The sequence below is a fragment of the Lissotriton vulgaris genome, chromosome 8 (assembly GCF_964263255.1).
Source record: "Lissotriton vulgaris chromosome 8, aLisVul1.2, whole genome shotgun sequence".
Classification (NCBI taxonomy): domain Eukaryota; kingdom Metazoa; phylum Chordata; class Amphibia; order Caudata; family Salamandridae; genus Lissotriton; species Lissotriton vulgaris.
In genome coordinates this window covers 1,511,706,992-1,511,733,313 of record NC_141696.1, presented here as the reverse complement: position 1 = coordinate 1,511,733,313, position 26,322 = coordinate 1,511,706,992, and the positions used below count along the sequence as shown (strand labels likewise).

Below are 26,322 nucleotides of genomic sequence, written 5' to 3'. Positions count from 1 at the left end.
TGTTTTGCAGGGACAGACTACAAGTGCCGGAGTGGCGCTCAAAGTATTGACATTGAGAACGGGTTTGGGGGGAACGGGGGACCTGGGTGAGCTCAGTGTAAGGCATTGGATTACTTTGGGGCTAGGCAGGGGTGCAGAACTGGAGATAAACTTTGAAACCGTTGGTGGTTCTATGCAGTTTTGGCACGCTTTGCCCCTGTGCTTTTGGTTGAGACACTCCCCAGGGAGTTGGGACTTGTACTGCCTAACAATTTGAGGTTCTTGAGTTGATGGGGATTTGTGGGGGGCTCTGTCTGGCCGGGTTGGGGGAGGTCAGCTGTGGGTGGGGAGGGGACAGGGGGGCGGGTTCTGGAACCGGGTTTGGAGGGTTTGTTGTTGTTCGAAAGTTGGGAGGTCCGTGGTTTGCTAGGAGCATCTGGCTTGGAGTGAGTGCGTGTGAATGGAGTGCCTGTCTGACCGCCTTGGGTACTGGTGCCCTGGGCTGTGGCGCGCCACCTGCCTACGGCGTTACTATGATACGTTGTGATCTGCGATGTCGGCTGATGTAGCGTCTGAGCACCCACAGGCCCGACGAGCACTGACCCTGCTGACCTGGAATGTGCGAGGGTTAAACGACCACCGCAAGCTGAGGAAGGTTCTGAGCTTTCTCCACAGACATCATGTGGATGTAGCCCTGCTGCAAGAAACACACCTACCTGTACATAGTAAGATGTTGCAGTCCAGAGGGTTGGCGGGAAATATAGTGGCAGCAGGCTTCACCACACACGCGCGTGGCGTGATTACCTGGGCTAACCCCTCCTCGAGATTGAAACTAACCCCGATACATGTGGACACAGAGGGTAGATATGTGATTGCTAGGCGTGCGGGGAAGGGGCTAGATCTGCTATTAGTGAACGTTTATGGTCCCAATCATGATAACCCGGAGTTTTATGCAACACTGTCGACCACATGTAGGGCATACGCACACTCCAGAACGCTATGGGGGGGGGGGGGGGGACTTCAACTTTGTATTTGACCCTGACAGGGATCGTTCCGCTGGCCCTGCTCGAAGGCCAGTGGCATCTGCTGTCTACATGAGAGCGGAGATGACAAAACTGGACCTAGTGGATGTGTGGCGGGACAAACACCCTATGCAGGGCGGATTCACGCATTACTCGGCCTATCACAACATCCATACTAGAATTGACTACTGGCTAGCCTCCTCTTCAGTGCTTGGCGGCATCAGCTCGTGTACAGTCCTCCCGCGCACACTTTCAGACCATTCCCCAGTCCTGATCAGTCTTTCCACCGCCAGGAAGGGGATCCCGCCTTACACTTGGCGTTTCCCGCCCTATGCTCTGCTGGACGACGCCTTCCGCGGGGAGATGGCGGAAGACATAGAACGCTACTTCGCCACCAATCTTGAATCGGTTGATAGCTTCTTCACTGTATGGGAAGCCTTCAAAGTGTATATACGAGGAATGGCCATGTCCAAACACTCCAGCGTGCTGCGCTCCATTAGGAGGGACCTCTCCGACTTAGAAAACAAGCTGGCGGACTTAGAGAAACGACAACTGGCTAATTCTGGGGAAGACGCTGGACAGGCGCTCCCACCCCTGCTGGCGGAATACAATGCGCTTGCGGACAGAGAGGTCCTTTACATGGGCAAGTACGCCACCGCCCGAGCTTACGGGGAGGGAGAGAGGCCGGGGGCATTGCTGGCCCGCATGGTCAAGGGCTCCCGGAGACCATTAGTGATAGAAGAACTGCAGACCCCGGAGGGTGAAAGGGTAGTTGAGGAAGACCAGATACTGGAGACGTTCCGGCGCTATTATACGGAACTTTATCGTTCCAAGGCGGGGGGTGCGGAAACGGAAATTGACGATTACTTGGACTACATCTCAATGCCGTTCCTCAAGAACTCAGACAGGGAATTTCTTATGGCCCCCTTCCACGAAGACGAGATCTTAGATGCACTGGGAAGCATGCGGTCGGGGAGCGCCCCAGGCTCTGACGGTCTCACGGTAGGCTTTTACAAGGCATTTAAAGACCTCCTGCTACCGCACCTGATCGCCCTCTTTGATACCATCTGCGAGGATGGAGAGATGCCGCCCTCCATGCGAGAGGCCTTGCTGGTTACGATCCCGAAACCGGGGAAATCTCCGGACCTCTGTGGGTCGTACAGGCCGCTCAGCTTGCTGAACGTAGATGCGAAATTGTACGCAAAAGGTGCTAGCCAACAGACTGGCTCTACTGGTACCGGACCTGGTGGCACCGGAGCAATCTGGTTTTGTGCCTAGCCGAAACCTGACTTATAACATCCGTACGATACTGGGTACGATACAGCATGTTAAACAGGAGAATCCCGCGTTGGCGATATTTCTGGATATGGAAAAGGCGTTCGACTCTGTCGAATGGCCGTTCATGATCAGAGTGTTGCGAAAATTGGGACTGGGAGAACCGTTCTTGCAGAGGATAGGGGCACGTTATCACTTTAAAAAAAAAAAAAAAAAAAACAAATAATGTGCCCTGCCCCCCAGGTCCCTCTGCAGTGACCCTTCCACCAAGGACACGTTATCTCCCTGGCGAGGTAAAGTTCACAGGCTAGCTATTAGGATTCTTAGAAGAGCTGCCCTTGAGATCATTTTATTAAATTTATCCTTTATGTTATTTTCCTTCTCTCTCTCTTGTTCTTTTTCCCCCTTGATTGTTTAAAATGACTGCAGGGCTCCCCTGCCAGAAACTTGTTCCTCCGGATCCACACGTTGTGGTAAGCTGGGTGTCTTTTAGGTGTTGTAGTGCTCTCCGGTGTCCCGTGTCCATAAGATTTTTACACAGGTTTCTGTTTCCTTTTTTTCAGAATCATTTGGCCCCGAAGAGAATCCCTAAGATTGGGGGGATTCGAAACGCGTAGGCGCATTCATGATCTGCTAATGTTATCCTTATGTTTAATTGCATGAAACTAGGATCTTTCCATTATATGCTTATCCTTGCAAAAAACCTTGTCAAATAATTGATTTAACTCATTTGTTATTTGTGCATTGTCTTGCTAAAAATTTATTGTTGAATGTTTTTGGTAAATGTCTAGCAGATCTATCGCTTCCCACACTGGTTCATTGTGTTTCCCAGGTTGTGTGAAGCCGGTGTGCATGAATGTGTGAATGGTAGTGGGATGACTGTGATATGTATGATTAGCGACTATATGATGGTTTGATTGTGATTTTATCCTGTTTTGTGTCCTTTCTCATTATTTGTACTAATTCATTAATGATGTACTGAGGTTCATCCAATATATCTAGCAACCTAATTTGGTTAATAAATAGCTATTAAATAGCATTTCCCTGTCTTGAATAGAATTCTTTATTTGGAAGACATTGAGATATGAGTTGTAGTATCAGTATTGGCGCTTCTCTCCTGTTTTGTTATTAGGCTCAGCCTTACTGATTAGAGCCACCCCTATTTGCTCTTAGGTAAGATTATATAGGATAGCACATGCCGTAGTATTCCTTTCCCTCTCTTATTATCTGGGCCCCTAAACTCCCTTGCAACCTCCTGTGTTAGCACCTAGAGTTGTGCCGCTAAGTAATATAATTCAAAATCTGGGACCGCTAAGCCCACTTCAGCTTTCGGACGTATCAAGGTGCTCAGTGCAACCCTTCTCCTTCCCACGCCCCATACAAAGCCTATTATCAGGGAGCGCAAAGACCTAAAGACTAAGTTCGGTATCCAAACCGGCAGTGTCCTAAAGTAGTATAGCAGTCGCGGTAACGCTACCATTTTCAATAAAGCAATGCGGCCCATCACAGACAATGGCAGTGTGGACCAAAATGTCATATTACCCTTCAAGGCTCTCACACATCGTCCTATATTCCCCTCCAGAATGTTCACACCTAGATATACCAGACACGTCGGCTCCCAACGCACTATGCTCATCCGCTCCGGCGGGCGCCCAATGTGCTTTATCGGGACCAGGCATGTCTTGGCCCAATTTACATGGAGCCCTGAATCATCTCCAAACCCTGATAACAAGGCCGCTGCTCCATCCAGCGCTGCGTCAGCGTCTCCTAAAAACATCAGCAGATCATCGGCGTATAGCAAAATATACTGCTGGTCACCCCTGAAGATTAGGCCCTCACAGTGTCTACCCAGTCTCGCTGCCAGGGGCTCTATCACTAGCGCAAACAGTAACGGGGAGAGCGAACATCCCTGTCTCGTGCCACGTGCAACTCCATATTGATGCGAGATCAGCCCTCTACTTTCACTCTAGCCACCGCATCCTTATATAGCACCCTCGTCCAGGTCACGAAATCTTCCCCTAACCCAAAACGCCTTGAAGTTGCATGCAGGCACCTGCACTCTAATCTGTCAAAGGCTTTTTCTATATCCACCGACAGCACCATTGGGTTCAAAGCACCTTGATCTATCTCTACCATAATCCGTATCTGCTTCCGTATATTATTGGCTGTATTTCTGGTGGGAATAAACCCTGCTTGGTCATCATGGACCAGATCTGTCATGTGCTGCAACAGGGGGGTCGCCAATATCCTGCTCAAAACCTTATAATCTGTGGTCAACATGGACAGTGGTCTGCAAGCAGCAATATCTGCGCTATCCTTCCCAGGCTTTAACACCGGGATAACAAGCGCTTCTCTCATGGTACTAGGGAGACAACCCAGCTCCTTCGCTTCATTACAAAACCTCCAGCAGTCAGGGGGCCAAAAGATCAATAAACTGTAGGTAATTGGTTTTAGCATCATTAAGACAAAACCTCACTTAGTATATGGGACGCGCATGGTCCACATTTTTCCTTTCTAGTAAGTGCAGCAGCGATTATAGATTGTGCTTCAGATTTTTAAGTGGGTCTAGCAAGGGTGTACACTAAAGGGAAAGACAAATGGCAGAAGCTTCGAGGCACACTGTTGGATTATTTGTGCGACAGAGAAACCTGACAGGAACACAATCAGGCTGTATCAGGGCATAGTTTAGCTGCATCCAAGACTCTGGTGTATGCATTGGCACTGGTAACTTGTCTTTTGCAATGATCTGGTCGCTCTCCCTCAGGGGTTTATTCTAGAGCCAGAGCGGCAGTAATCTCAACATGGAATGCCGAGGCTGGTCTGACTGAATGCTGTTTTGGACGAGTCTTGTCTGTGGTCTACTAACTGGGGTGCAGGGTGAGAAGAGCTATCCCCAGGTATCCTGAGAAGCCTTTATGGAGGTAGTCTCCACGAAGCTTGAGTGTCTTCGCTCTACGATGCATCAGGAGCACCTGAGTGGAGTCTTCAACCTATGATGCATCAAGAGCACCAGAGTGGAAGCTGGTCTAGAGTTGCATCAAATGTTAAATGTTGTATACTTGTAAAGCGCACAGCTGCCCCAGCAAAGGGGCGTCCCGGCGCTGTATACCGCTGGGGAACCCATCCTGGCTTTCCCTGTGAGATAGTCCCTCCTGGGCATCTCCAAGGTGAAGACAAGCATCCCCGGCGCTGATGGGGCCGTTAGTAGAGATTAAGCAAGCTATTGCCCAGAGTTGCTGAGTGGGACCCATGGTTGGAGTAGGCACCGAGGCGAGAATTATCGAGTCCGCTGACCATGGCCCAAGACCCTGCCGCGTCAGGAATCGAACCCTGGTCCCAGGTCGACCTCTGCTTCCGGGTCTGCCGCCTCTAACCAGTGAGCCACACCACTCTACCTATCAAGAGCACCAGAGTGGAATCTGTGCTAGAGTGTCTTCAGAGTGGAATCTGTGCTAGAGTGTTTTCATCAGGAACACCAGACTGGAAGCTGTGCTAGAGTGTCTTCGCTCTACGATGCATCAAGAGCACCAGAGTGTAAGCTAGCCTAGAGTTGCATCAAGAGCACCAGAGTGGAAGATGTGCTAGAGTGTCTTCGCTCTACGATGCATCAAGAGCACCAGAGTGGAAGCTGTGCTAGAGTGTCTTCGCTCTACGATGCATCAAAAGCACCAGAGTGGAATCTGTGCTAGAGTGTCTTCAACCTATGTTGCATCAAGAGCATCAGAGTGGAAGCTGTGCTAGAGTGTCTTCAGCCTATGATGCATCAAGAGCACCAGAGTGGAATCTGTGCTAGAGTGTCTTCCCTCTACGATGCATCAGGAGGCGCACCAGAGTAGATTCCGTGCTAGAGTGTCATCGCTCTACGATGCATCAAGAGCACCAGAGTGGAAGCTGGTCTAGAGTTGCATCAAGAGCACCAGAGTGGAAGCTGTGCTAGAGTGTCTTCGCTCTACGATGCATCAAGAGCACCAGAGTGGAAGCTGTGCTAGAGTGTCTTCAACCTATGAGCAATCAAGAGTACCAGAGTGGAAGCTGTGCTAGAGTGTCTTCAACCTATGATACATCAGGAGTACCAGAGTGGAATCTGTGCTAGAGTGGCTTCGTTCTACGATGCATCAAGGGCAGCAGAGGGGAATCTGTACTAGAGTGTCTTCAGCCTATGATGCATCAAGAGCACCAGAGTGGAATCTGTGCTAGAGTGTCTTCCCTCTACGATGCATCAGGAGGCGCACCAGAGTAGATTCCGTGCTAGAGTGTCATCGCTCTACGATGCATCAAGAGCACCAGAGTGGAAGCTGGTCTAGAGTTGCATCAAGAGCACCAGAGTGGAAGCTGTGCTAGAGTGTCTTCGCTCTACGATGCATCAAGAGCACCAGAGTGGAAGCTGTGCTAGAGTGTCTTCAACCTATGAGCAATCAAGAGTACCAGAGTGGAAGCTGTGCTAGAGTGTCTTCAACCTATGATACATCAAGGGCAGCAGAGGGGAATCTGTACTAGAGTGTCTTCAACCTATGAGCAATCAAGAGTACCAGAGTGGAATCTGTGCTAGAGTGGCTTCGTTCTACGATGCATCAAGGGCAGCAGAGGGGAATCTGTACTAGAGTGTCTTCAACCTATGATGCATCAAGAGCACCAGAGTAGAATCCATGCTAGAGTGTCATCGCTCTACGATGCATCAAGAGAACCAGAGTGGAAGCTGGTCTAGAGTTGCATCAAGAGCACCAGAGTGGAATCTGTGCTAGAGTGTCTTCGCTCTACGATGCATCAAGAGCACTAGATGGGAATCTGTGGTAGAGTGTCTTAAACCTATGTTGTATCAAGAGCATCAGAGTGGAAGCTGTGCTAGAGTGTCTTCAACCTATGATGCATCAAGAGCACCAGACTGGAAGCTGTGCTAGAGTGTCTTCGCTATACGATGCATCAGGAGGCGCACCAGAATGGAATCTGTGCTAGTGTCTTTGCTCCATGATGCATCAGGAGTACCAGAGGAATCTATGCTAGTTTCTCTTCGCTCTAGGATGCATCAGGAGCACCAGAATGGAATCTGTGCTAGAGGGTCTTCGCTCTAGGATGCATCAAGAGCACCAGAGTGGAAGCTGTGCTAGAGTGTCTTCGCTCTATGATACATCAGGAGCACCAGAGTGGAATCCGTTCTAGTGTCTCTTCGCTCTATGATGCATCATGAGCACCAGAGTGGCCAGCAGATAAAAGGGACATCATAAACAGTGGGGGCAGGGTAAAGCCAACTGCTCATAAACAAAGGAGAAGAATACATATCACACAGTGTGGCTGCACTCCTCAACTAGTTCCAGACCCCCTGAAGTGGCTATAAACTGCTAGTGCAGTTTTCTTGGCGACTCCTTTCCATGGAGCTCTTATACCTCCCTTTTCATGGAGTTCTGCAGATTAACACCTTGGCTGCTAGAGGTTCCCCCTCCCGATGCTGGAATCACAGAGTTCCCTTTATTCATGACGAGCTCAGCTCGTCATAAGCACAGCTCAACCGTCGAAGGGGTTAATAACCTCAAACTTGGGCTGCTTGGGATAAGAGTTACGCAGTCGCACAAACATTGCAATCCAACACTGCATGAAAGACTTAAAATCTGGCGCCTGCTGGGTGTCACTTAGTATCAGCTAATCGCCTTGCATGAAGAGAAAATATAGCACAATTTTTAAGAAGGTGCATATAATGTTAAACTGAATAAGAGTATGAGCTTCTAACCAAAGGAAGCTCTTTTTTGATATAGCTACCACCGTTTAAATAATAACCCGTAATCTCCACAGATCCAGCTTCTTCATGCCAGATGGGTGTCTGATCATTTTAATATCAGAGAGACAGGGCTGCTGCTTCCAGGACATGAAGGGGTGTGGATGGATGTTGATGTGCCTGGATCTTCAAGGAGAGGATTCCACTGGATGGCACCTAAAAGACTACCTCCGTCAGGAAAGGACAAGGACACGAATGTCGCAGGCTTTCAACAGAGGATGCCAATCCGAACCGTGGACACATGCCTTTTGGTCACTTTTACTGCTTGCCAAGGAAAGCAGTTCTTAATGCAGATATGCTTTTAATATCAACAACGTAACCACAACATTGCTTTTCTGATAATATTTCATTCTGCCTCCAGCTAATAAACAACTGCCAATGAGCAGCCAACTTGGTAAAATTAAGCAACAGTATATGAATCTTAGAAATTAAGAAAATGGCAAGCAGTGCTAAAGTCCAGCAGGATCTCTTCCACCAAACATGGGCAGGGCAACAGAGACAAATGTTGGCTGTAATACTATTGAACAATTGTTATAAGTAGATATGAATTTTACTAGTAAGAGGCAGCAATGACCACGATGCACTGCAAGCAACAGCAGAGCAAACTAAATCTCAATAGGCTGCAACTGCTTGCTGGGGTCAAGTGGAAGGGTTGCATGGGCAGACAAGGCTTGCAGGAGAATGGGCACTGTGTCACATCGCCCAGGCCATCAAAGACCATTGTTCTAGTTAAGGAAAGACAAAGAGGTTACCCGGGATATGACACTGCAATGGAGACCTAAGCAGTGCACAAGTCCTTCAGCACTCGCAGCGTTTGCTGCTTAGGCAACTGAATGAAAAAAAGACAAAAAATGTTGCATTATGCAATTTGTCCCGGAGTGATCCACTTGTGATTCAGAGTCGCAGGTACTCTCCCGCCAGGTCGCCAATCACAGACCAGAATAGTGTAATGTTTCCAAACGATCAGTGGGGCGGTTCGCCCCCACCACTGAGATAAATAAAGTCCTCAATATTAACTGAAGCGCTGAAGGAACCACACATGCAACCAATTCAAAGAACGGCGTGGACCACTGCAGACAATGCTTCTCACTTGGCAGTTCTTCAGATTGGGCAGGCTACAGCGAGAGTGCAAACAAAAGAACCCCCTTGAGCTGCCATCATTTCATGGGCATGCCAGGATCAGACACGCATGGACGATGCCAGGGGACACAATATCCATTGGCACAGCTCTGGAAAGCTCTCCCTTCTCCACACAGACAACTCTCCCCAGCCGATTCCCAGCAGTGGGAGGACTGGGACACCAGCCACGCAAATCTATCAATGTTGTCTTTTTCATTCAGTTTTAATCTTTGCTTTAAAAAACGTGCGTTCAACTTTTTTAATCTGTTCTTTCAGTATAGAAAGAGTGACATGTCTTCACATCCCCTGCTGGTATAAGAATAGAGCATAGAGACGGGTCCACCTCAAGCCTACATGGAGATATCTCAAAGACAAGAGTCCTGAATGCTGGCTTTAAAAGCCTACGAAGCAAAGCAGCAGCATTCTCCCACAAAAAAAGAGCAGCTTAACTGCTGGCCACACTTTAAACACAGCAAGAGAAAGAACGGTTACATTAGACACTGAGAATGGTGTGATGGATAAACATTTTGCATGCATACTTAGAATAGACCTCTGAATCCTGGGAATAAAAAAGATAACAATGAGTTTGGGCTGCCGAGACCACATCAGAGGCTCCTGGGATGAAGAAGCTGAGATTTGACAAGATGAGAGTCTGACTGTGACCAAACTTGAGAGCACAATAACTCAGGGCCCAGAAACAATCTGAAGCCTGTCCCAGACGGTTATGTCTGGATAGGGAAGGATGGAGTGGAGAAATCTGCACCCAGTGTCCAAGAGACTCCGAGACAACGACGTTCCTACACAGCTAAGCATTATTTATTTATTTTAGAAGCTTGTAAAGCGCGCGGCTACCCCCAACGGGGGTGTCCCGGTGCTGCAGACGACCGGCAACCAGAGGGAATCGGTGAGAGCTAGATCATGGAGAAGAACCAGGTCTTAAGTTTCCTCCGAAACAGAGGCGCAGATGTAATGAATCTAAGATCCATCGGTAGTCGATTCCAAAGTTTGGCTGTGACCACAGCAAAGGCCCGGCCTCCAGTGCGTGCAAGACAAAAACGTGGGGCATGCATCAGGCGAAGATGATTTGATCTGAGGTCACGTGCCGACTGTGTAATTTTAAGTCCATGCCTCAAGTATGCAGGACCTTGTCCGTTGAGAGCCCTAAAGGCAAAGACCAGAGCCTTGAACTGTATGCGTTAATTCACTGGGAGCCAGTGCAGTTTAGCCAAATAAGGTGTAATGGAGTGGCGATAAGGAATATTACAAATCAGCCTGGCCGCGAAATTCTTCACTGTCTGAAGACGGTTAATGTTATACGCCGGGGCTCCCACATACAGACTATTTGCGTAGTCCAAGTGGGACGTAATTAGGGCATGAACCACTGTCCTCCGTGAATAGAGTGGGAGGAAGGGAACGATTTTTTTTAATCATTCGGAGCTTTCCAAAGCAGGATGGCGAAACTTTGTTGATTTGTGTTTTACAGGATAAAGCTGTATCAAATTGGAAACCCAAATTGCGGGCAGCTTGTACTGGCTCCGGGGGCATGATGCCAGGCCTCTGGAAATAGCAAATGAGAATGTCAATAGGTCTGTTCTCTGCGAGCTGATGTGATGTTTAATTTTGTTTCTAATTTCTATTGCAAGCAAAAGCATTACAAATTAAAAAAATAATAAAACACGACATCCTCAAAAGGTGTCAGTCATATTCTTGCAGTAAAAAATTTGAGATTAAAAAAAACGGCTGCATAGTTTGAAGAAGAAAGGGTGCTTTGTAGTAGGCAGCTGTACTTTGGACAGGAATAGAAACCTGTTTTGGGTCTTGCCTACTGAAAGCCATTAGTTGCGTGTTGTCAAACACCCATTGTGAACAATACAGCAGACTTGTCTTTGACTTTGTCCCGATGCATGTTATCATATGTCACCGTGCTGCTGGATGAGTGATAGCGGGTTTTTTTTATTGCCTGCGAGAGGACAGGTTAGGAGGCATTTTGGAAGTCTAAGGGGCAGATTAACAAGGAACTGACACATCTCCATAGATGCGTCTGTTTACTCGCGCCTACGTCAAATATCCTTGCGCCACCATGGATGCGCTGTATTTACAATACAGTGCTCCATGGCGCAAGGATTAACAGATCTGTTGGCTCAAAAGTCACGCATTGCTCAAAGTGGTATCGCAAGCACGATGCAACTCCAGAAATTTATTTTGAGGCCTATACTTACTGTACTGAATCACTCCTTATGCCTGCTCCAAGCAGGTGTAAGGTTTTGATGCAGTGGTGCCCTAAAAGTGACGCAGTAAAATCTTGTAGATTTCACTGTGTCACTTTTACGAGGCCTTCCTGCGTGTGAACGACCACACTGCATACATTATACCTAACACAGGTATAATGTGACACAGGGCTTTACAACGTGACACATCTCCCTAGATGCGTCACATTGTAAATAGGCTGCATTGTTTGCGCCGCCGTTGCGTAAAAAAAATTACGTAATGGCAGCACAAGAAGGTGCAAGGGGCTTTTAAATCTGCCCCCAAGCCTTTTGTACTCTGCTAGTGCGGACCGGGGAGGAAGGAGGTGTAAGGGGCAAATAAGGAAACCTCTCGCTATGCAGCTCCATTTCTTAGTTGTAGTCGGAAAATCAGATGGTGGCAGGCATTTAGAGACCAGGCTGGAGATCACCCACATTCAACAGTGATCCCCAGGTAAGTGGATGCCAACGTAACGGATCATCACTAAGCTTGAAAAGTCAGTGAAAGCAGAACCACTGTTGCTGGGTAATATCCCGGCTGAAATGTGGCCGTTAGCTGTTGCCAACATATACTCAGATTTGCAGAATTCCCAGTCAAGCGCACAGTCACACGCCAAATACGGTCATTTTTAATCTCTCACTTGATGCAAAGCGTTGATTATGCACATTCCCTCTCGCACCTAATCTTGCTTAATGTCACAAAACCTCTCATTCTTACCCTCTGGGTTTAGTCAGGGCCACACTATCAAAAAATTCAATCTGTATCGTGTCCACAAAAACCATTTATTTTAACGATATAACGTCATCAAATATGAAGGCGGACTCAGAAGAGGCCAATCGAGACTTAAGATTTACCTCTTCAATGGAGTAACATATAATTAGGGCTCCCGGTTTTATGGTATTAATTTTTTTAACATTTCCGTCTGTATTCATCCATATTTATTTTTTGACAGTCTTATTGGTATTTATCTATATTTATTTTATGTATTCAAAGAATAAATGTAGCTGTAAAATGGTATATTTCTACATTTATATAACTATCCGACGTGCACCCAAACATGGATGCCGGTCGTGTTTTAGCAAACTAAGCAGCCATGTATTACAAGAGACTACACTCACAGGTACATATTAGCATCATACTACAAATAGATGTTAAAATATGCCTGTATTTAAGAAAATCTCCTGTATTTTAACCCTCCATGCGATCTGCCTGCTCAGCTGTTGCCTAGAATTCATTTTACCAACGGGACACAGAGAACGAGGGCTGCCCGTCGCTCTGATTCCAAAGAGAACATTGTTTTTCAAGTTTCAAAAGGCGAATAATGAGCCTTTGAAGTTCATAGAAGGCCCATTATTGCAAAGAAATCCACATGAAGCCCTGCGCACCTGACGCCGGAGGAATGGCGCACCATTTTATAATCTGAAGTGAACAGATCACTCACAGCACGTGATTAGGACTACAGTGACACAAATAGATGACAGGGTGGAAGCCCCATACAGGCTACACACAGATCTTCCAGTTAGTCCCGAGGAAGACCCCACCAAGACGGTTATAATTTCGCACTTTTTTCAGGGGTCGAAACGTCGACACTTTATTATCAAGTGTTGATGATCACTCAGGACACTAAAACTAGTAAGTGGATTAATCTCTTACTGGGCAGATATTTTTCTTCTTTAAAATGTTAGCACTGTGTTTAAATATAATTTTTCCATCTAGTATACGTCCATGTATTTTGTGGAATGTTTTGTCACATGTAAATATTTTAAATGTCTGTGCACATCTAAGTCTTAAAAGTTAGTTCAAAAGAACTGTTCTGACTGTATGTTAATATATGTATTGCAATAAGTTTACACTGATTTTTCCAAAAACGGATAAAAAATATATAGTGGAATATAAGAAATGTTTTGCGCGTTTTAGGTTTGGACATAATGTACATTTTGTTTTCTCGTTTGTTTTTTTCATTTGTTGACTGCTCTCATCCATTTGGAGAGACACAAATGCAAAAAAGGTGATTTTGATTTTTAAGAGTGGCAGAACCACTATTTCGCATTTAGTAGAATTCATGAAAGACAGTATGCCGCCGAAGTCCTAGGATTGTAGTGTGGGCAGACATTCTGGAAGTGGCACAACACATTAACAAAACATGGCCGATACTAACATATTCCCCAAATATTTGGAAGAATTCCGTGAGCCTCGTACTTACACTACACTAACAAAGTTCGTTTGACAAACCTGCCTATCAGCAACAGACTTTGTCACTAATTCAAACGTTCAAGTAAATGAGAGCCGGGAGGAACACCTGGCAAACACATATCAGTAAATTCCAGGAATACAGGAACACGAGCTATTTGGCTGAAATCCCAGAGTGCTACGATATCTTCCAAGAAGGAGTCCAAAATAAGCATGCAAGCTCACTGTACACACGAGCATTGCCCAATACACATGGTGGTATAACAAACCAATGGCTCCCGCCTATGCTAGAGCTAATGGATTTAGCTTTGATGGGTTTTATCCATTATGTACACCAGTGTGGCTGCTGTTCAGCATGGCAAAACATTAGTTGGGTGGGGTAGAGTGGATTGGGGTAGAGTAGAATGGGGAGTGGAGTGGGAAATATTGGGGTAGATTGGGGGTGGGTAGATTTGGGCAGAGTGGAGTCAGACAGATCAGAGTGGGGTAGATTTGGTGAATTATAGTAGGGTAGGATGGAGTGGGGTAGTTTGGGGTGGATTGTAGTACATTGGAGTGGAGTAGACTGAAGAGTGGAGTGGAATATTTTGGGGTAGATTGGGAACAGTGGAGATGGGGAAGTGTGGGTTGGAGGGTGGGTGGAGTAGATTGGAGAAGGGTACAGAGTGGGGTAGAGTGGGTGGATAGGAATGAGGTAGTTTGGAGTAGAGAGAGTTGGATTGGACTGGGGTAGATTGCAGCAGGGTGGGATACACTGGTGTAGGTTGGATTGTGGAGGTGTAGAGTGGAGCTATGTGTGTCGAGGAGTGCGTGGCGTGGAGTCATATGGTGTGGCATGGAGTGAAATATGCATGGTGTAGCGCATGGCCATAACAGACAACACATTTTCAATTGAAATCACCGTTACATTTGCACTGAAAAACGGTTTTAATGGACACAAATGATAATGTGTGTAAATGTCATCACATAGTGAACTGACGGGTTTTGATCCTATTCAAATATTTGTTTCCACCATACTTGAGAATTACACAGAAAAGAGCTTTATTTGTACTAATTCTGATATATTCCGAACATCAGAAGTTTTTTGGTGTGGTAAAAATACGAAACCTTTTAAACCATCTCCTCTTACATGGATACTCAGCAGTACTGCCACATAAATTCTTCCACTTTGAAGTCAGAAAAACAAAAGTAGACGCTAAGCTCCGTCTGAAGACGGAGCTTGACAGTTGACCTCTGTCTTTAAATGCACAGCAAATGTGACCAGATAAGATCAAGATTCAAGGGCCTGTTTACAGAAAGCAAGTGCATGGAGGAATACAGGAAACAGGGTTTGGGCAACTGGAGGACGAACTCCAGCTGGAGAGCCTTGAGCAAATAAAGGCAGCAAATAGAAAGTCAGAAAAAGGAGTTACAAGCCACAAAGCCAGTGGTAAGAAACGGGTTAAAAGTGTTCCAAGGTAAGCTTTCTGAATGCCCAAGATGTCATTATCAATCCAGACTGTTGCGCTATCTGGTAGGCTTCGACCTAATAAAAGATCACAGGGCTTGACCAGGTTCTACTGAATCCCTACAGCCTAGGGTTTATGATTAACATCTTTATGATACCGTCTGCAGTTTCTTAATGCTTTAACAAAGACGAGCCCGTAAATAACATGGCCATCACTCGGGACTTAGCTAACTTCAAAGCCTCAATCGTGCCGCTTATCCTCCTACCTGAAATGGACGGCGTCTCCGTGAATCTCTCGGTTGCTTTAGCGAAGGCTGCGGGCAGCTAATGCCCGATCTCCGAAAGCCGCCGGGGTTTCTTTAATGACGTATTCAGTTTGCGCGATTACAGCGGCGATATGAGTGATGGGTGATGTAGTACTAATTTGTACTGCGGTGCATAAAGCATTATTTGCGGGTGGAAAACATTGGCCCCCTGTACCCACTCAAAGCCTTTTTTTCCGTCCAGGATGCTCTTCAGACACTCTTTACTACCACTTGTACCCCACCCATATCTGCTCAGGGTCTCTCTCTTCAGGTCAAGATGCTCTTCAGATGCATCTGTGTCTCACTGTGTGCCCTTCACACACTCCTCCCTACCACTTGTTCCCCCTGGGATGCCCTTCATAGGCTTGACAAATCCACTCGACCGCTCGCATTTGCAAGGTAAATTTTGTGAGGTCGAGCTATTTTTAGGTCCTACTGGCGAGTAGGAAAACATACTAACTTTTATCCTTAAAACGGAGCAAATGTGACAAGATAACCAGATTTAAAGGCCTTCTTATTGCTCACAAAGCAAATGAGCAAATAAAGATGCCTTTAAATCTTGTTATCTTGTCACATTTGCTCCGCTTTCAGAGACGGAGGTCAAGTAAGTTACTGTTCGGTCGAGGAGATTTTTCAAGGTACTAGACCTGAAAGACTAGTACCATTTTTCAGGTTTGGCGAGCCCTGCTTCACACACTTCTCCCTGCCACTTGTGCTCTCTGGGGTGCCCTTTGCACACTCCTCACTACCACCTATGTCCACAAAGGGACTCTACATATACTCCTATGATCACCTGTTCCCCAAGTAACTGCTCAAATCAGGGCCTGTCTCCAAGTTGAGATGCATGTTCACCATCACATGATCTCTCCCCCCCCCCCCCCCCCCCCCTCCCCGGTACCTGATCAGCGCCTCGATCTCGACCGGGATGCTCTTCAGCCGGTTGCCTCCGAGGCTCAGGGAGCGCAGCCCCCGCAGCTGGAGCAGGGAGCCCGGGATGCAGGTGAAGCGGTTGCCGCTCAGGTTAAGCACTTCCAGGCGCTGCAGGCGGCCCAGCTCCTTGGGCAGCGAGCCTTCGTGCAGCCGGTTGTTCTTGGCCAGCAGGGTGCGGAGGTGCGGCAGGCCCAGCAGCTCGGGGCCCAGCAGGGACAGCGCGTTCCCGCTCACGTCCAGCAGCCGCAGTTCCCGCAGCCCGCCCACTGCCGGGGGCAGCGCCGGGAGCCGGTTATAGGGAAGCAGCAGCCGCCGCAGGGCCCGCCGCCTCTCCACGGGGCCCAGGAGATCCGAGGACAGCGTCCGCAGGCCGAGGCGAGAAAAGTCCAGTACCGGCCCCTCCGAGGACTCGGGGCCCCCGTCTTCCGGCTCCTCAGAGACACCCGTAGGGAGCCGCGCCGCCTCGGCTCCAGAGTTCTCCTCCTCAAAGACCTCGTTGGAGTCTTGTTCTCCCTCTGCCGGGGCCCCCTCGGGGTCCTGCTCCGGTGACTCTCCGGGAGCGCCGCTCTCGGGATCCTCCATGGCCGGTAACAGGACGGGACTGTTAGTCTCTCTTCAGTGTCTATGCCCTCTCAGCTGCAGGACCATAGTACAATGCTCTGTGTTTACGCTTGTGCGCCCATTGGTGGCTGCAGTCGGCCCTTCATTCCACGCCGTCTCCCATTGGTGGTCGATGTTAGCTAACAGTCAATGACACTTGTCATTGGTGGTTGCAATATGTTTTTGTGCCTCTCGATTTGCCAGCACTCTTCTTTGATTGTCCCATTTCTATGTCGTTAGTTAATGAGCAACTTATACAACTTTCCAACCCCGGAAACTGCATGGAGTATAATATAACTCGAGAATGTCGGTTGTTCCGTGCAAGCAGCATCCGGAGGTAGAGTAGTGTGTCGAAAATGCATTACGTATTATACAGCTTACCGGGCCTCACCATCCCATAATTGGATGTCCACCCGCTTGTTCCCTTTGTCACGTCAGAAGGGGTGAGTCCAACCCCCGCATTTTGCTGAGTCATCATCCCGTCCCGGAGCGCTGCAGGGTTCGCAGAGGACACTGTGTGCATCACAATGACGCGGCGGGTTCTGGCTGTACTCTGGCCCGGTCACGCTCGGCGGATTTCTGCACGGAAAAGAACAGCATGTCCTGGCTGTTCACCGAAGTTGCATTTTCTAACATCTTGGAAAACTGTACACCATCATTGGAAGTTGCTGTATGTTTCATTATGTGCGCTCACATCATTTTAAAGTGTGTTTTATTACTTTATTGTTACTTTGGTACATACTAAGTTCCGTTTATTATGGTTATCTTTTACTCCTTACTTATCTAATCATAATCTTTAAATCTGGTTAACATTACCCTATTTCTCTTGTCTCGTCTTCTTTTTGATTTAAATAGGAGGGTTTTTCATCATTGTGGTACCCCACCGTCTGAGGAGGACTCAGGTGCAGTAGGGTAGAGGGACTACTCCCGAGTGCACACCGCCAAGGCTGCACCTTACTTCGTTGGTGTTTGGGGGGGGGGGGGGTATTCTACAACAGCAGGGCGGCAATAAGAGACTACTACTCGTGTGCTCCGTTCGTGCCGACGATCACGTGCACCAACGTCACCCTTTATTAAATACTCCCCCGGCCCAGGGAGTTGCGTGCAAACAATGTATTGTAGTGGCCGGGTGGCTCACCACATCCCATCCAACCTCGGAATTTGAAAATACTAATAAAGTTCACACCAACAAAATGTCATCAGTCCTACGACTTCCCAAGAACAGCTCAGATACTTGCTAGCGGGCACCTCCCTGGTCAAGCTACCGCCGGGAAACCTTAACACACAAAGTCCCTCAGCCGAGGGCTCGGTGCTGGGTTGTTGCGTAGCTCATAGCAATGGTGTCGGCCTCGATCTAATTCACTTTCGGCACCCGGTTGGTTACTATGGTGGCTAGGGGCAGGCCCACTTTGCTCGGCCACCCCACTCGGTCATTCTCCTTCCAGGGTCTGGCTTGTTTCCTCAGCCACATCTGCTTCCTCCTCTTCCCACATGCCTATCTCAGGCTCCAGTGCGGCCTAGCTAGGTCTTGGAACTTTCTTAACCCTTTCGATGCTGATGACGGAACGGTTCCGTCATGAGCATCGGTCGGGCTGTGCTGATGACGGAACCGTTCCGTCATGACCACGCCCGTTTTCATTAGGGCCCAGCACCGGCGGTAAATCGTGGCAGCACAGATGTGGTTAAACCAGGACATGTTGCGGGCTATGCGCTGGTTCCCTTTTTCAGCCACTACGAGCATCCCCTGGATTTCCACCACCTTCCACGGATCATGCTCAAACGGTGTGCGAAACTTAGACCCTGGGTGTCTGTCTTTTCCCACCACATAGTCTCCTACCTGGATATCAGTCAGCCGGGCCCCTCCTTTCTTGCTGGCCCGGTCAATGTTCTTTTGTCGGCGGGCCTGAGACTGCTCCACATCCAGAATGGCAGGGTCCAGGCTTCGCTGCTTGATATGCCGTCACACACAGCTCGTTTTAGTAGGAGATCATGGGGCGCACATTTGGTCGTGCAATGAGGCGTTTGACGGTAGGTCCTCAGAAACTGGTGTAGGCAGGTTTCCAAATTGGCGCTCTGAGCCACCCCAATCCTCAAGGCTTTGTTTAAGGTCCTCAAAGCGCTCCAGATCACCATTAGCTTGCGGCCACTGAGGCGTTATTTTCCGATACCTTATGCCATACTGCTCGAGGAATTCTTGAAACTCTTGTCCCTGGAACGGTGGTGCATTGTTCCTTCGGAGTTCCACCGGCAGTCCCATCAGGGCAAAGTTCTTCTCCAGTTCCGGCTGAAGGTGTTCAAATGCCGTCGAGGATACTAACTCCACTACGAGCAATTTCAAATGGCTTTCCACCAGCACCGCCATTTGCCTGCCATCCGGGACACTCCCAAAATCCAAACTCACTCGCTCCCACAGTGACATGCTGGGACCTTCGGTAATGATTGGTGCTTCTGGGGGGTCAGCTCCTGTTATTAGGCACTCATGGCACCTCCTTATTTTGTCTTCCACAATCCTGTCCACACCCGGCAACCATACTTTCGTTCGCAGGCGGGCTTTGGTCTTCTCTATTCCCTGGTGCCACTAGTGTGCCAAGTCGATCGTGCGGTCACGGAGGGTAGCAGGTCACACCGCGCTCTCCTCGGCACCTCCACACACTTTATCAGTATTCCTTGTCTTCGGCGGACCTTCGGTCATTCCCGCTGAGAAACCACTTCCACTGATGATCACGTAGCGTGAGGGCAACGGCCTGCAGACATTGTATTGTATTGTATTGTAATTGCATTTATATAGCGATTACTACCCCATACGAGGCGCCAAAGCGCTTTTTTGGCAGGTAGCACGCTACTCCGGGACCCATAGAGGATTAGTGTTGAATTAGTATAGTGAAACATGCAAGTACATTTTAAGTGGTGGATAGGTTAGTCAGTTATTTGGATATAAAATGATAGCAGAAGTATAGAGGAGGACAAAGGTTTGTATTTATTTATCGCTTGTTGACGCACACTATTCCGGAAACCTATAAAGGATTAGTGGTTGTAAGAAATGGGGGTTACCCAAATCTCCAAGGGGGTAGCATGGCATCAAGCGGGCAGGCCAAACTTCGTGGACATGTGAAGCATTCACGCAGTACCCACAGACGACACACCAGGCACACCACAAAAGAGACACAACTCCACCTTTGGTTGGAAAAGAAGAAGTTTTTAGTGATATCTCCAACCTGTAAGGTAAAAAGGAAAAATACACTGGTAATCACAACAAGGCGCCAACTGGCACCCAAGCCAAGTACTTCAGTGGGGGATTATTTACATGGGACAAAAAGGGTTGAGTCCAAAGTCCATGCTGAAAGGAAAAAGGATGGTTAACTAAACACTAGACCTGGGGCCAATCTGGCGGGGCCAACTCAGGCTCTCACCTCGGGGGTAGGCTGTAATTGCAAAATCCAACATTATGCATAAATACACCTCATGCGTTATAACGCCAATCCCCACCCCTGTAAGGGAAGAACAGAGCATCACAGCACATACTAGACAGGAGCACCTGTAATAAATCAGTACAGCAGGCTCATTAACAAGGGGCATGAACAGAGGCCTGGAATACACGTCAGGCCAGCACCGGGCACAGCGCTATCACTGGCAGGGGGCGCTTTGCGATCTTCTAGCGCTCAGGGCTTCTCAACTTCCAGGGTCCTGAGTCACAAAGGGCACAGTTCCTCCAGCAGGGCGCAATCCTCCCAGCCCACTGCCTCCAGAGGGGCCACAACTTCCTGGGGGCACCGACCTCCCCAGACAGCGTCTGACCGGCGCACCTCATGGAGGGGAGGGGCGAACAGTTCCACAGCCAGCCCCAGGGGCACACTCCTCACCTCCTGGGGGGCTCAGGCCCACAGCATTCCTCCTCTTCTTGGCACCTCTTTCTCTCAGCGCTGGCGTAGGTCAAGGTCCCACAGTGTCTGGGACCTGGGTAGGGGCCCTCCCTTATCAGGGGCCCACGGGGACAGCAGAGGGGGGGTTTATAGGGGTGCAGGGCCCAGCTCACAGGCCCATGTGGCGGTAGCACCTCACAGCAGGTCCCCTCTCTTCTTTGTCCCCGCGCTGACTGACTCTCTGGTGGCACTTCTCCCCATTTATACCCTCCTCCCAGGCAGTGCCAGGACCTTCTAGAATGTTGGCAAATCTAGCCTAAACTGGTTCTAGGGGGGGGGGGGTGAGCACCCTGGGTGCCAGGCTTTCCCTCCAAAAGCTAGGGGTAGCTGGGTATTATTATCTAGACCGCTGACCTAACGCAGTCAGGTGGCACTACCCAGGGCCATTGCATCCATTTTAAGAACACAGTACATTTTAGTCAGGTACATTTTTAAAATGGGGATTGTTTTCTGCACACCATTTAATAACATTTAATCTCACAACAGGGCAACTCTTACCACACATGGTCCATACATATTTAATACCATGGGGGAGTCATTCAAATTAGGGGGGCAAAAAGCGAAAACATTTTGGGGAAAAAGGCCAAGTCCAACAGTGGTGAATTAATATGGTGAAATGTGAGGTAATTTCAGTGGTGGATATTAGTCTGTTACTTGGAGTGAGAAGGATAGCGGAGGGATAAAAGGGGAAGAAAGATTAGCATTCATATAGCACTTGTTACCCCTGATGGGTGTTGAAGCGCTTTTCTGGCGAGTAGCACGCCACTCCAGAACCCATAAAGGATTTTTTTTTTAAATGAGCATAGTATAAATGTGAAGTAATTTGAGTAGTAGATATGTTATTCAGTTATTTGGGCAGTGTATTAGTATAGTTGAATTTGGAATTTGAGAAGTGAACATGTTAGTCTGTTAATTTTGATTGAAAAGGATAGTGGAGGGATAAAAGAGGGAAAGTTTTTTTTTGTTAGGTCTTAGCAGCAGGAAGAGAAATGAGAAATAGGGCACCATTTCTGGCCCTAGTCCCGAACAGGCTCAAATAGGCAACTACCCTTGTCCTCTCCGCCCTTAGCCTCGATGCCTGGCCTGGTGTAGCCCTAGTATTCAGGTGACCCCTTCAGCCAATGGGAACCCTAGCCCTAACCCTATCCAATCACAACACTAGCCCTAAAATCTAGAACCAATAGGAGACCAGGACCTTACTGCCAATCTTAGCCCTAATCCAAGCACCCAATCAGTTCAAAAACCCTGATCTCTACGTCCAATAAAGGCCTTAGCCCTACCAGTAGTTCCAACCCAAGTCCAAGCAGCCAATGGTACAGGTTGCCCTAGTCCCTACTTCCAATAGAAATCCTAATGCTAGCCCTAGTCCCAACCCTACAATGATTGAATCACAGACCCAGAAACCAATCAGAACCCTCAAATACCCAACCAATGAGGACATTAACCCTAACACAATAGAAACACCAGATACAACCACCAATCAGTGTACACATGTGCCAACAACTAGCAGACCATATAAAGTCCCAGCGACCTCAGACAAGGTTTGCCACTGTGGTGACAATGGTGGTGAATATCATCGCCGGACTTTTCCTAGGTGAAGAAAGCAACTCCCATGGCAGCAAAAACTAAAATAAACTCCCTCTTCTAGATGTGGAATGCTAACAGCATTCAAAAGAAAACAGATGAACTCCTACACCTGATGGAAACTAAGGATGTGAGTGTTGCGCTTATCTTGAGACTCATCTCCAAGTAAGCCAGAAGCTTAACCTAGCAATCCACAGGGTGTACCGCACAGATCGCCCCAATGGAGCCAAGGGCGGAGGAACCGCAGTCATTGTCGGCACAAAAGTGCAGCACCACGAGATTGTACAACCACCAGTGGGGAGCATTGAAGCAACTGGCATACAGATCCAGACACCAGCAGGCCCACTACGGTTGATTGCTGCCTACTCACCCCCAGAAAAGCTACAACCAAAAGACCTAGATGCCTTACTAGATAGCAACATCCCAACACTAATTGGAGGAGACCTTAATGCCAAGCACCAGTGCTGGAACTCTCGCACTGCAAACACAAAAGGACACGCTCTACTTGCCCACCCAAGGAAGAAGGACTTTGTAGTGGCAGGCCTAACTTGCGCAACACACTACCCGGGTGCTGCACGGTACAACCCCGACGTCCTGGACATAGTTGTCATGAAGAACCTATCACAATCTATGGAGCTTGAGACTTTGACATCGCTGACATCTGATCACAACCCAGTATTGATCACAGTTGGAGATGTGATTGAAAACCAACAACAGGGCCCCAGGCACAACTACAAGAAGGCGGACTGGAGTCTCTACAAGTGAAGCCTGGAGGAGACACTGGCCCCTGGCCCCATACGCTGCATTGAAGAAATTGATCAGGCGGTCCACCACTTCACAACTACAATCCATACTGCTATCAAACGCAGCATCCCCCAGCAAGAGCCCAAACGCTGCTCCATCTACGACCTCCCGAATGGCACCAAGAAGTCGATAGCTGTCAAAAACAAAGCCCGGAGAGAGTGGCCCGGAGAGAGTGGCAAAAGTACCGCACCCCTGACCTGCTGAAAAATTACAACGAACTGACAAGACAGCCGAAGATGCAAATAAGCCAGCACAGAGGTGAGAAATGGGAAGCAGCTACAGCCAACCTAAAGAACTCGGACAACTCTCTATGGAGAATGACCCGACGCTTAACTGGAAAGAAAGAACAAAACCCACCCATACAAGGAAAGACACACCTGGCATGCAGCAACAGGGACAAGGCTGAGGTCCTCGCCGAGACACTGGAGGCATCCTTTAGGCCCAACCAGGCAAGCAAAATGGCAGCAGAAGTCGAACAAGGGGTCACAAAGCACCACCTGGAGCACCCGCCAGAAACCGAAGCTTCAACCATTGAGGAATGCTCAACAGGTGAAGTCCTAGCCCTAATAAAGAAACTAAAAAATGGTAAGGCTCCAGGGAAGGATGGAATAACAAACCAAGGAATCAAGATGCTCCCAGATGCTGCAGTGGATCAACTTACAGAGATATTCAATGCTTGCATGCAGCAGCAGTACTTCCCCAAAGCCTGGAAAGAGGCAAGAGTCATTGTTTTCCCTAAAGCTGGAAAACCACAACGAGATCCTGCAAACTACCGACCCATAAGTCTGCTATCGCTGACATTGATGACTCCCACTAGGCCAGATAATGCTTCCTGCACAACCTCCCAAAACACCTCTGCTGCAGAGGACACTCCAAAGCTCAATATTTTGAAACAACGTAACCCCACATGGGTGGAGAACGTGGTGATGTACCTACTTTCTTCCGCCAACCTCAGTTGATAGTACCCAGAGTTTGAGTTCACTTTTGACAACCACTGTGCCCCATTCAAATCTGTCACAATCTCATCAATGGTCGGGGTGGTGTGTCTTTCCTGCCAGATTGCCTTGTTCGGGAGCCTCATGTCCATGCACAGCCAGATGGCCCCAGGTTGTTTCGGCTTGGGTGCTATGACCAGGGGGGAGACCCTTGGCGTGGGGCTCAACACTTTTTCAATTACCCCTTCTCGTTCCAGACGGTCCAGCTCCGCCTCCACCAACCGTCTCAGATGAAAGGGCACCCTTCGGTGGCGAAGCGCGACAGGCTGGACTGACTCATGTCCTGGGGGCCTGCTTCTGCTTTGTTGCCCCCACCACTCTGGCACACATTTGTGAAATGTCCGTACTTGTTACATTTCAGGCACTGCCTCCCTTATGCTGGGCATACTCTCGGGGCATGCGCCCCCATGCCACAGTTCCGGCATTCTCGCCTCGGGCGCTGGTCTTTCTGCTTGGTACCGTTTCCGGCCCCTCGGCCATGCACTTTCTTGATCGCCTCGACCCTTTCCTCTTTGATGGGAGTTGGAAACACCGGCTGGCCTCCATCCGACTTCTTCGCTAGCACCATCTCCATTTCGCCAGCCTGTGCATCTGCCAGTTCATGTGATCTCCCCAGAATCAGTATTTCGTCCAACGTGGTTCCCGGCTGGCAAAGGATTAGTTTACGCAGCTCAGAGGATTTACACCCCGCAATCAGCTGGGCCCTGGCCTCTATGCTCGATTGACCACAGTGCAGGTACTGGCCAGCTTCCGCAACCTCGCGTAGTACATATCAATTGACTTCTCCCTTCGTTGTTTCGCTTGTCGCAGTTTAAAATGTTCATAATCCGGGTTAAGTTGTGGATCGAAGAAGCCATTCAGGGCCTGTATAGCTTTGTCGTAGTCCCCACTGTCCCCAGTGTCAGGCAGATCTTGGAATAGGTTGAAAGAGAGAATGGGAGCGACCCCACACCCAAGAGAAGGGGTACCACGCGCGCAGGCCATGAGGTCGCTCGCGGAGTCCGATCCCGCCCTCATCGCCAATGTGGTACCTCACTGCCTGAGGAGTACGCAAGTTCAGTAGAGTAGAGGGACTACTTCCGAGTGCACAACACCAAGGCTACACTTACTTCTTTGATGTTAGGGCTGGGGGGCTATTCTACAACAGCAGAGCAGCAATAAGACACCACTACTCGTGTGCTCCGTTCGTGCCATTGGTCACATGCACCAACGTCACCCTTTAATAAATACTCCCCCGTCCAGGGAGTTGCGTGCAAACAATGTATTGGAGTGGCCGGGTGGCTCACCACAATCATGAGTTTGTTATTCCTTCACGGCATAACATATCTTATGAACAATGAAATGTTACCCCATATACTTATGATGCAATATTCATATCTACATCTTTATGTAAATCAACTGTATTATGTTTTTCTTAGCCTGAACAAAGTCTTTTTAAACTGGAAAAGTGTGTTTTATTGTATACTTCAAAAACCTTTATTCAAATTTACATAAACGCATTTGAAGACATTTGTGGAGATGCAAAGGTTGCTGACGAACATTTCCATTGTGAGGGTGGTAGTTTTAGTACTCGAGCAAGTGGCACACAAGAGGCTTACGCTTGGGCACAGTGTTTACTTAGGTTGGTGTAGCTCTGTGTAGTACTATATATTATTTTCTGAAAAGAAGATTATATTTGTTAGTGAAGGAGATGTGACCTAACGCCAGAACTACCGACTTTGGAACAGGGGAACCAGTCTTGGCATTAAACTATCTTCCTATGATTGTGTGAAATCACTAATGGGTAGATGCATCATTGTTTCCATTTGCGATTTCTAAATTGCGAAAATTAAGGAATCGCAATTTAGAAATCGCAAATGGCAATGCATGAAAATGTAGCAATTTTGTTTGCGATTCATTATTTTTCCTTAATTGCGATTCACAATTTGCGAATCGCAATTAAGGAAACCCTTCCCATTGATTCCTATGGGCCAAAAGGCCCATAGGAATGAATGGGAAGGCAATCACATTTTGCGAATTCCATTTTGCGAATCGCAAAATGTAACTGCAATTTCAAGGGTGCCGGGGGTCCAAAGAACCCCTCCTTGCACCCCTGAAACTTAACTTTAAGATCCATTTACACACACACATGCCCTTGG

General features: G+C 48.3%; 1 protein-coding gene across 1 annotated transcript in view; it reads right to left on the bottom strand.

Moving 5' to 3' along the window:
* LRRC58 (leucine rich repeat containing 58) overlaps positions 1-17,324 on the bottom strand; it is a 50,764-nt gene extending 33,440 nt beyond the window's left edge. Inside the window, exon 1 of the mRNA XM_086935630.1 lies at positions 16,250-17,324. Coding sequence (XP_086791756.1) covers positions 16,250-16,863 — 614 coding nt within the window. The 5' untranslated portion in view covers positions 16,864-17,324. The remainder of the gene's footprint in view (positions 1-16,249) is intronic.
* Between the last annotated feature and the right edge of the window lie 8,998 nt (positions 17,325-26,322).